Source organism: Schistocerca cancellata, chromosome 1, assembly GCF_023864275.1.
Source record: "Schistocerca cancellata isolate TAMUIC-IGC-003103 chromosome 1, iqSchCanc2.1, whole genome shotgun sequence".
Classification (NCBI taxonomy): Eukaryota; Metazoa; Arthropoda; class Insecta; order Orthoptera; family Acrididae; genus Schistocerca; species Schistocerca cancellata.
In genome coordinates, this window is record NC_064626.1 from 352,868,148 (window position 1) to 352,880,696 (window position 12,549).

Sequence of the window (12,549 nt, forward strand, 5' to 3'; positions counted from 1 at the left end):
GGTTGGTCGCAGGGCATAATGGGAATTAGCAAGTGCTGGATGGTTTGGTTTAGTGATGAAACCTACTTTCATGTGGATGGGTTTGTCAGTAAGCAAAACTGGCACATTTGGGGGTCTGAGAATCCGCATTTTATGATCAGGAAGTTCCTTCACCCTCAGCGGGTGACTGTGGTGTGAATGTCCCGTCACAGAATAATCGGTGCAATATTCCTTGATGGCACGGTGACTACTGAATGGTATGTGAAGGTTCTGGGAGAGGATTTCATCCCCATTATCCAAAGTGACCCTGATTTCAACAAGATGTGGTTCATGGTAGACGGAGCTTGACATCACTGAAGCAGGAGTGTTTGATGTCCTGGAGGAGCACTTTGGGGACTGCATTCTGGCTCTGGGGTACACAGAGCCATTGGCATGAGCCTTGATTGGCCGCAATATTCTCCGGATATGAACACATATGATTCCTTTTTGTGGGACTATATCAGAGACAAGGTGTACAGCAATAACCCCAAACCAATAACGAGCTGAAAACAGCCATTCAGGTGGTCATCAACAGCATCGATGTTCCGACCCTTCAGCGGGTCGTGCAGAATTTCGCTATTCGTCTGCGTCACATCACCACCAATGATGGCAGGAATATCAAACATGTCATAACCTAAATCCAAATATCTGTAATGATGTTTACACATTGAATAAAGTGTGTGCACGCCATGCTTTGTACCTAATTTACGTTTTTTTCCCATGTAGTTCAATAATTGTCACCCTGTATTAATACTGCAACACTATAGCACTGCGCTGCTATCATAATTGCCCTAAATAGAAACTTCAGTTTTTTTTCGTGGTTATTTAAATTGTTTGTTCTATGTAACGGTCACTATTATAAGGCTATTGCTGTACATTCTGCTTGTAGTCTTCACCTCTGTATAAGCAATGCTCTATATTTTGCAGTTTTGAGTGGCACGGTCACAACATGTGGGATTCTGACTGACATACTCAAAAATTCGCTACAAGACTGTTGGAGTCCTCACATTGTACATTGAGAAAACTGAGGTTCAGTGAGAAGAAATAAAACCTTAGCGCTTAGCGGATGAAATTGTAATTCTGTACCAGACACCAAAGGACTTGGAAGATCCAGTCAAATGGAATAGGTAGTCTTGAAAATATAACCACCAACAACTGTAATGGAATGTAGTAGATTAGGAAATGAGACACTAAAAGTTAGTGGATGAGTTTTGGTATTTGGCAGCAAAATAACTGAGAGTGGCTGATGTAGAGATTATATAAAACGTTGGCTGGCAATACCAAGAAAAGCATTTCTCAAAAAGAGGAATTTACTAACACTGAATAAAAGTGAAGTGTTATGTAGTCTTTTCTGAAGTTATTTCACTGGAGTGCACCCTTGTGTGGAAGTGAAAGATGGATTATAAACAGTCCAGATAAGAAGAAAATAGATCCTTTTGAAATGTGGTGTTACAGAAGATTATGTGGAAGGACTGCATATTTAATGAGATGGTACTGAATCTAATAGGGGGAAAACAAATTTTACGGCTGAACTTGACTAAAAGAAGAAATTGACTGATAAGGGAGATCAAGGCTTGACCACAGTAAAAAGGTTCAAATGGCTGTAGGCTGATTTTGAAGAGATGAAAGAGGCTTGCACACAATAGAATAGTACAGAGGTCTGCATCAAACCAGTATTTAGATGAAACACCACAACAGCACTCTTAGAATTGGGTGTCTGCATTGCAGTGTTCGCTTACTCCATGTCCATCATTTCATTCCACTAAGTTCTGCACTTCACTCTGAAAACACACACACACACACACACACACAATACTTTGTTGGATGGAATCAGCCAAGATCTTGTACCTGCATTTCTCTGTAGCAGTGCTATTCCTCTGATGAGAGAACCTCTGCATACTGTGTTCAGCTTTTATGAGGGAACATTGACACTGAGAATTTAATCACATTACATGTGCCTGGATAGCATAATGGTACAGTGACAGCACACTAAAAGCAGACAATTCATGTTCAAATAAAATTAACTTCAAGCACTAATGGAAATCATATCTAGTCTGCTTTGAAAACTGTTAGGACTCCATAAAAGAATTTTCATGTACGTAATTGTGTATGCATGCTGCATTACATTTGTAAACTACTTGATGTAAGTTTTAAAAATGTTCAATATAAAGAAAAATATTTAATAAATATAAACAGCAATTCTAACATCATAGTAAGAGATTATAGTTATGATCTGTGGAACATGCAAGTGATTGGCTCTAAATGGTAGTATAAGTGGATGGCATGATCCTTCATACTCTTATAAGGATAATACATAATTTAAAGAAGTAAAACACATGTTGAAAGTATTGTGAAAGGAATGATGCAATCTAAGTTAGGCATGTCCCTGTAGTGGACACAGTATTTGAGATATGACAGTGAAGTGGGGTCTGTAAATGCCTTTGATGATGATTGAAGACAAGAAGAAGAAGAGAGCAAGTATCAAAATTTACAGTTTACATGTGGAGGTGGCACTCAAAAGTCAGTGATTTACATTAAGCATTTGGGAAGCAGACTGTAGATCACAGCATATTTTCCTATTGGTAACTTGTCTCACAGATAACTCTTTGTAGAAGAATAATCTAAAGGTTGACAGACCAAAAACAGCAACTAATATTGAATATCATTGTGTAAGGAAATCGATAAACCTGTCAAAAAGTGAACAGAATTCTGTACTTCAACAATCTAACGATTTGGGAAAAAAAGAGAGAGAGAGAGGTATGATAAACACTTTCTTGACTACTAATTGAGCATGAGAGGCATATAGATATTCGAACAACCTCGAAATATTTAACCGAATTTCGATGGACTGAAAAATAGCCAATTTGGTATAATCAAGTTTGAATCAATGAGTTTTAGGTCTCTTCTGAAAACGTCATAGCAAGTCCTCATAACACACAAACCTGGAAATTTCCTTTCTTTTTTTAGACCATTTCAGCCTTTTCTTTGAGTGCATGTACTGGAACCACTCAAACATAGAATCCACAACCAACTCATATTTGGCTGGCCTCATGCACTTGCTAAATCAACAGCTTGTCAGACTTGAATTTATTATCAATGAGAGAGTGCACTTTGGAATCTGAAGTCTTGTGCAACCTGCATTTTAGTCTTCTCTCCATTGTCGATCATTTGTAGAATTTGCAGCTTTTGTTTTAGTATTATGTGTGCACCGTCTGCTGACCAATCCTTCTCTTTTGCTGTGGAAGTGACACGTGAGCAGCAAGCATGCAATTGGGCCGCTTTTGAGAAATTGCAGTATGGTATATTATTGAGAAAAATTACGTGAAATGCGTAACGGAAAATACCAAAGTGCACAGCACTACACATGTACATACTTATTCGATTTAGATGACAAGAGATGGAATATGTGATGCGGGTACTAAATTTTACTTTGTAGTATCAATTATCCAAAATTTGATTTAAGCTGTAGATTTTTCAGTGTAATTTGACACAGATTGAAGAGTTAGAACGATTTATCAGAGTTTTTGGTTTATCCAATTTCAATATAACAAGGGTCTACTGTATCAATAAAAAACATTAGGAACTATGGCATATGGTTGAAACCCCAGTCAAATGAGCAGTGAAACTGCTTTTCTTAGGACTACAAAAAAATTTAAAAGGTGCTTTATAAATATGAAGTGAATGACTTAACCTCATGGTCACGTGCAAGTGCAAGTTGATCCTTGGGACTGAAATAAAAATAACTTCGGCAGTAAGAGCACTACAATTGGAATATGGAAATGCAGTGTGGCTAGGGCCTCCTATCGGGTAGACCATTCGTCTCATGCAAGTCTTTAGAGTTGACGCCACTTCGGCGACTTGCGTGTCGATGGGGATGAAAGGATGATGATAACGACAACACAACACCCAGTCCCTGAGCGGAGAAAATCTCCAACCCAGCCCGGAATTGAACCTGGGCCGTTAAGCATGACATTCTGTCGCGCCGACCACTCAAGTACCAGGGGCCGACACTAAAATTGGAATTCTGTAACGATATACTGCCTACAATAAAACACGCTGGTGAATAACTTCATATAGCAGTACATTATTTGTTATACTGCCCTTTTATTTTGCTCATGACTGAATGCCTGAATAACAAGAAATGACTTTCTGACAACACAAAATTCATATCTATCAATCTTCCATGATCTGTATGAGAATGAGACATGGCATACAACTATGACACACAAGCTACAATTCTATGACATAACACTTTCTCTCTCCTCACTGCGGAGTATGTAAACAGCAGAAACCCTGATTGAGAAAGAACAGGAGCTTCACCAATGGTTATAATATTATATTTAGTGAGTCTTGTGCTTGAAATGAATACAAAAGAACAAATGATGATGTAGAATCTTTTAAGAACAACTGGTATAAAGACAAATATTTGGTAACTATAAACAGCAATTCCAAATAAATATATACATTTAAAATACAGTATTGAAAATATTATACAGCATGAGATCAGGTAAGATAATGACAATTTTTATGAAACAACAATAAATATGAGCATAACGTTTTCACAATAATGAGAACATTCTTATGGCACGAGAATAACTTTCATTATAATTTTGATATTTGCTTTGGCACAACTTCATTCCACCAATATGGCCTTCCCATTGCTCCATTATTGTGGAAAAACGTTGTCTGGAGATTATCATACACCTGTAACACACATTATCAAACTATTTCAGACACTGCTGCTTTTGACACAGAGGACACTCTAACAACACAAAGTTTTTCCTGTTTTATAACATTCATAATGAATATATAAATAATTCCAGACTTTCCGAGAACAATAATATTCATAATGGATTTATAAAACACAGTTCCATACCTTCCCATCTGACTTTCCAAGAACAGAGTTAAGGATATAATCTGGTGGGGCCAGAGCATCAACAATGGCCACAGCATCATCCTTAAGTTGGTGGCACAGGTGGAGGATAGCTTCTTTCACAAGAGTTGCCACTTTTGGTCCTTGTGCATAACCACCTTTCAAAAGAAGAAGTCACACTTATTTACCATGTGCTCTGTACAATTGAAATGCCTTACTGAAAACTAAAACAAAAATATATGTAACAGCAAGAAGAAATACAAGTTTAAAATGGGTTACAATCCATTCTCCTGCAGCCAACAACAAAAGTAATAATGAATTAAGTTCATACTTGCAGAGTGAGGCTCAGACAGTCTTGTCACCACTTGGCACATCTTGGCTTCATTAAGTCAATCTCGGCTATGTTCGGTCCTTCTTGGTACAGCACGACATTTCATTTAAATATGATATGACACACATTATCCCAGCATTTATTGGTCAGCACAACTTTTTTCAGTTATGCTGAATCATGGTGAACGTGCTGTTTATCCCTCACTATTTGCTTGTGATATAAAGACCTAGGGGCTGTTGTGATGGGACATGCACTCAAAAAGAGGAAGTCTATGTTACTTTCGATCACAAGCCTTTAAAAACGAATGGTTCTCACTGCCTATTATGGAGCCACATAAATGGTAGGCATCGCAAGTATGCTATAGAATGGTTTTACAACACCATACAAAAAGAATTGAAGATTCAGTTGACGACGAAACAGCAAAAAGTTAAACAATCAACAGATGATGATTTGTATGGGATTGATTAATTTGTACATCAAGAAGCATTTTGGGCGAAATTAGCAGACTTGGAGCACGTGATGAAACTGATGGTATGAAGTAAATTTCCTGAAATCACGTGGGTTATCACACAGTCAGTTCCAACAGTTTCTGATGGAACTGAATGACGCATATGAAGACATATATTATTGTGAAGTGCACCAATTAAATTCAGGGGCAAGCCTTGAATGATTTTTTGTTGTAAGATTGCTATGGTTGAATATCTGGGGGGGAAAAAAAAAGTGGGAACCAAAATTAGAAGACACGGACTGGATTACAGACCTCTTGCTTTCAGTAGAATTGACTGCACACTTGACTGCTCCTCAGTAAGACATTGAAGGGGGAAGAAACAACTTATTTCTGACTAGATGCAAAAAGTTGAAGAATTTAAAATCAACATTGTGAAAGGGACAACGTCACACTAAGAACATTGTCCACTTCCCTAAGATGTCTGGTATTAAAGAAAATGTGTATTTTGAAGAATTCATTCCAGCACTGAAAGAATTACAGGAACAGTTTTCTAAAAGTTTTCAAGACACTGTCAGTGTTCCATCTGTTCTTAAGTTGTTGTCGAACCATTTGCTATTTTGTTTGGAAGTGGTCCTTTGCATTTTCAAATGAATTGATCAATTTGCAACATATTTCGTTTTTAAGCAACAAATTATTTTACATTAAAACTGTCCAGGAGTTCTACGAAATTATCCTTGAGAGACTTCAAAATTAATACCAATGTTTTGATCAACATGTGTGTGATAGGTTCTTTTTTTGCTTTCTGATTATGTACCCGAATAAGTCACAATTACATGGCTTTCCAAGTGACAAAAATCTATAGAACTGTGTGCGTCCATCAGTTTCTGACAATCTGTGCCAGATATAAATTTTATGTATTCAGTTAACCATAAGATAATTACATAATAGTGATAATTTGTCTTTTTTGTGATCTATGTTGTTGAGAAATGTAGCTGTTGGATCGTTGGTGGAGTGATATAAATAAAATATGATTCTAACTACATGCAAAAGAAGCATTTATTGTATCCACAATGGTGAGCTGTAGAGATTATTAGTGTACTAGAATGCAAGAGGGACCTAACCAACAGACTGTTGAAAAAATGAGTTACTGACATGTTTAGATAGTGTTGTTATATATTTATCATCCCACAAGATATTAACAATTATTATCCACTTATACTCTCCCACTCTACGAAAGAAAGATTTTGTAATCACAGTTTTACAATGTGAGAGAGAGCTAAATCTACTAGTACCCTTACATCAGCTAGTGGTAGCCAACAGTGTGTGCTTGCAGTCACATTTTAGTGTTGACAACATGGCCGACAATGAAAATTATTCTGTGCTTAGAGATTATGAGAAATCTAGAAAAGTGCAAGAAATTTAGATAACTGGAAGAAAAGAAAGCCAAAAATATGAAGAAACTTCGGACTACACAACATGAGTGAAACAACCAACAAAGTTGTTCAAGTGAGGAAAGTGACTGTGCTGTGAAGTCTATGAGAGCTAACCTCAGCCACAAATATGGTGAATGATAAGGACACTCTCTTTACTGAATTTTATAAGTTAAGGGAAACATCATTTTCATGCCTGCTAAAGGCAACAATGAAAGACATCTAAATCCTATTTTATGTTCCCTTTTCATCTCTACAAAGATTGAGAATTACATAGTATCATATAACACCACTGAGCAATATGAAGTGTTGCACATTTGTATCACTGTGGGCTGAAATAGTTGTGCACAGTGTGTATGCAATAGTATGAGATGCAATATACTGACAAACGCAGCCAAATGGTATCGCATTTGATGTCAGCGATTCACGTGGTAGATGGTAGAACTCAGTATAAAGACAATCATCTCTGCGCTGTTAATGTGTGTGTATCTGCCTGTTAATGTGTGTGTATCTGCCTCCCCTATGTATATGAAACAAAAAACATAAGTGATAGTGTGTTGTGTATATAAACCATGATTGTGACAATGGCACATAGAAAACAATTATCATGAGACAAAAAAGCAAAAATTGGTGCATACATGGAAATGGGACACTAATTGTCAAATTGCCAAGAAGCTGAACTGTTCGAGCACAGTGGTTGATACTTTTGTTAGGATGCGTGCACAATATGGACAGACTGTAAAATAAGGGCTAAGTTGAAAATTATTTGAGGCATTGAAACAGTCCTTTTTGTGTAAAGCAAGGGCCACAAACCGTTATCCCTCTCAACTTGTTGCTGATTTACAGCTGTCAGTAGCTGCCAGATGTGTACAGCAAATTTTGTCAAATGACAAACATCTTGCATTCAAAAAACAAATGAAGAAACCTGCTCTAACGCACAAACATAAACAGGCTAGATTAGTGTTTGCTGAAAAACACGTCACGGAATTCAGAATGGAATAAAGCAATCTTCAGTGATGTGAAGAAGTTTAATTTAGATGGGCCAAATGGAGTTCATTATTATTGGCATGATCTGAAAACAGAGCAGCAGATAAGAATGAACAGAAATTTTGGTGGTGGAAGTGTTATGATTTGGGCAGCCTTGTGTGCTAAAGGTAAATCATGCATCACTTGGCTGAACACTACAATCAACTCTTACATGTACAGTGAGATGCTAGAGACAGAACTGATTAAAATATGTGAGGACCTAGGGAACAAAAGTACAATGTTTCAACAAAATAATGCATCTGTGCATATTTCTGCTACAACCAAAAATAGTTTGAAGATAAAGATATTGATGTCTTCCCCTGGCCTGCACATAGCCCAGATCTGAATCCCATGGAAAACCTTTGGGGAATACTTGCACGGCAGGTTTATCACAATTGAAGGCAATATGAGGCCACATGTGAGCTGAAAAGTTTGACACAAGAAGAGTAAGTGACAGTTTCACTGCAAGACCTACAAACCCTAACCAAAGCAGCGCTGAAGAGAATTTTTGAGGTAATTAGGAAGAATGGAGGTTGGCCAAAGTGCTAACAATGCAATAACACAACAGGACAGTGAGTGTCTTTCTACCAATTTCTACTCAGGGAATGCAAACATCTTATTTTGTTACTTGTGTAATGAAAGAGAAACTATGTAATTCCCTCATCATTGTTTATGTCTTATTGTATCTATTACTGTCATAATAAATTTGATAGTATGCTACAGACATTGTACTATTATTGTCATAGGAACCATACATTTATACTGATATCGAATACTGTAGATACATAGAAGGTATGATAAGTAGCAAACAGGCATATAGGAAAGAATTATTGATTTCTTCTCTCTCTCTCTCTCTCTCTCTCTCTCTCTCGTGTTTTGAGTGTATGGGAAGACGGGGACAGGGCTGTGCACACAGGCTTGCCCATGCAAGAGCACTCTATGAATAAATATGTTCTTTACAAGAACAGCTAAATATTTATGATAAAAATTTAGAATACCATCTACAATATTCAAGATAAAATTACTGAGCCACTGATATTACCTTCATACAGAATAACTAAATGTTTTTCCAGGCACCAGAGACCATACAACAGGTACATTCTAATTAGAGCAGGCTTCAGCTGCTCTTCTACATTCAGATCATTACACTTTTGCCAGAAGTAAACCAACACATTATTCTGAAAATAAAACAATAAATTAATTAATTAATGGCATTTCAATTAAGTGTACTTGTGGAATTCAAATGCACTCCTATTTTGAATTTAATTACCAAAATTATTCATCCACAAAATAAGAAATCATGTTTTGTTGATAACTTTAATATCGTAAATGAAAGAAGTTAAGAGAAAAATTACTTCTGACTATTGTGTATTTCTCTTAAATCAGGGTGTCATGAGACTTTTCATCCCTATACTGTTTCATTTTTCATGTTTTCCCTTTAACTGAACAATGAATATTAAAAATACTGAAGGTTGAAGGTTGGTGGTCTGCTTACTATGTGCTGAAATAGTTGGGAAAAAAATTGAAAAGTTAGTTTGTGAGCACAGAGGGACACAGGAAAAAGCAAGGGAACAGACAGACATTAAAAGCATAAACATTTTTTTCAACATTGCAGATCCAATGATGAGGAAGTTACTGCAGCTGATGTGCCTGATAATCTAGGATTTGTAAATACATTTACTTTTCTTCGATAAACAGACTTCACTCTGTTTTTAACATTTCTCTACTCACGTTTCTCTTGATTTTAATTTTAAACTTTAAATTAAAAACATTAATGTCTATTTCCCTTTTGAGTGTGCCACTGCAAATAACTGTTCTCTTCCAAAGTAGGGCAACATTCTATTCAGAGTCAAGAACCATTCATATTATCTAGCTTTGTGTCTCTGGTCTGACAATATTTCAAATATTTATTTGTTAGAGCTTATAATTAAGTAAGCATTCTCCTGCTGTCTCATAAGTGACTAGTTCTTATTTCAGGCTATCATCAACGAGTTTTAAATTGTGAGTTACCCTTTCCTCACAAATTTTGGCGGCATTAAATTCAAAACAAGAAACATCTCAAACATTCCACTCCTTCAAGCCATCAGTCTTCACCTCGAGACTGCTCTTCATTTGGTGTGCCCCAACCTAGTCTTTACCCTTAATTTGCTATTTAATTTACATCTTTTCTTTGCATTTTCTATTACCTTCTATTCTCTCCTCTTTTTTTTTTTTTTAATTCCTTCAGTTTTCCTGTACACTTAGTCAACCCCCACGGACTTCTAACTTTATTTCTGTACGTGGCCACTGTCAGCAACTAACTTCTTCTTCTTCTTCTTCTTCTTCTTCTTCTTCAACTTGCTTATTAAATGCTTTGCTATTTCTTGAAAGTAATTTGAATATGTGATACATGCTTTTATTTGGCACTTTCTTATTTTCAATTTGTTTTAAGTTGTCTTGCTTTGACGAGAAGTGCAGCAGTATGGGGTTACAGGTGTTTCATTGTCACTGTGTGGAATAATGTTTGATTTTTCCTTCAGTTTTCATATTAAACTGTACGCCTCCTACAATAGGCTGGTACAACCAGATCTCAGATTGGACTGTATCACATTTATACAGACAACAGGAACATGTCAAAAAAATTATGTCTGTCAGAACCAATCTCTACATCAATTACGCCTTTATTTTCTTTCTTTCATTATAGTTCGGACAATGTGCCCAATATACACACTGACAGATCCTGAAAACACTGTGTAAATTAATTGTATAATAATAATAATAATAATAATAAATAAATAAATAAATAAAGCAACAACCACCTAGGTCACCATAGTTGAGAGAGGTGTTTTTTGTAAATGAATGGGAATAATACATAATCAGACAATGGCAACTCCAGGTTGGAATATCAGCAATATACAAAAAGACAGACTGCTACTCACCGTAAAGGCGACACGACGAGGTGCAGACAAGAACAACAAAAAGACACTTACACATTAGCTTTCAGCCAAAGCATTCTTCAGAGAAGAACAAACGCACCCATTCATGCACGCAAGCAAGCACACACCTCATGCTCACTTGACCACCATCTGCAGCAGCTCGGACCAGCATTCCTGTCTGAGCAGCCAGAGATGTCAGTCCTGTGTGCTTGCTTGTGTGAATGAATGAGTGTGCATTTCCTTTTCTGAAGAATGCTTTGGTCAAAAGCTAATATGTAAGAATTTTTTCATTCTGCCTGTCTGCAACTCAGCGTGTCATCTTTACAGCGAGTAGCAAGGATTAATAAATAGTTATTTTGTGGACAATTGCTTCTTCCAATTCCATAACAACATGGTTTCAGGCACAATGAATGTTCTGTTTTTTTTCAGCATGACTGACAGGCTGAAATCAAAGATTTTATACTGATAATTTTTCATTGTTTCAATTCATTTTTTTGAGAGGGGGGAAAGGGTGGGGTGGGGGGAGATATGCATAAAAATTTTTGCTCTCCTTAGCATTAAATAATCTGACTCTTAGGAATATGTAACAGCCTGTTAACGAAATTTTCTTGAAGTATCTCTGATGTCTTTTGTACATAATCATTCAAAAGGTGTGCATTATAAAATCATCATAATCATGAAGTTAAAAATATTACATGCTGTCATTTCCTGTTAAAACAGTTCTCTAGGTGCTGGATTGTTGCTAATATCAGACCGTTCTTTTTCAGGGTAAGTTCTGACTTAAAAATGCTATACTTAAACTCTATTGCTCAGAATTTAGGTACCTTGGTTAATAGCTAGGTATTTGACATGTGATATTCAAACTACGCTGATCCCCATTTGAACAACTAGTGCCACCTCTATAGTGCCCACAAGAAAAAGCAATAGAATGGTTGAACACTGGATCCACATTCATGATGGCAGTGGTTCAAATACACATCTGGCTATTCCAACTTAAATTTTCCATGATTCTCTTAAAGTACTTAAGGCAAATGCCATTATGGTTCCTTTGAAAAGGACTTGATTGATTTCATTCCCCACTCTGAGCTTGGGCTCAGTCTCTTATGATCTCATTGACAGGACATTTACAAAAATATTCCTTCCTTTTACACATTTACAATACTGATAGTGGGAAAATTTGATTCAGGACATGCAACTTTGATCAAAATGGGTGAAAGGGTGATTATGCACCCTATGACATTAAAAATTATGTTTGGAAAGAGGGAAGGAGAGGGAAAGATGTGGGTTTTAAGGGAGAGGGTAAGGAGTCATTCCAATCCTGGGAGTGGAAAGACCTTAGGGGGGAAAAAAGGACAGGTATACACTCGCACACACACACATATCCATCCACACATATACAGACACAAGCAGACATATTTAAAGGCAAAGAGTTTGGGCAGAGATGTCAGTCGAGGCGGAAGTGCAGAGGCAAAGATGTTGTTGAATGACAGGTGAGGTATGAGTGGCGG

General features: G+C 36.7%; 1 protein-coding gene across 3 annotated transcripts in view; it reads right to left on the reverse strand.

Annotated features, from left to right (window-relative positions):
• Positions 1-4,078: 4,078 nt before the first annotated feature.
• The window catches only part of LOC126174014 (peroxisomal acyl-coenzyme A oxidase 3), a 192,559-nt gene continuing 184,088 nt past the window's right edge, over positions 4,079-12,549 (reverse strand). For all 3 annotated transcript variants that reach the window (XM_049921002.1, XM_049921003.1, XM_049921001.1), the window contains exons 13-15: positions 9,169-9,304; positions 4,895-5,049; positions 4,079-4,722 (exon numbers count right to left, since the gene is read on the reverse strand). In XM_049921002.1, coding sequence (XP_049776959.1) covers positions 4,621-4,722; positions 4,895-5,049; positions 9,169-9,304 — 393 coding nt within the window. In that variant the 3' untranslated portion in view covers positions 4,079-4,620. The remainder of the gene's footprint in view (positions 4,723-4,894; positions 5,050-9,168; positions 9,305-12,549) is intronic.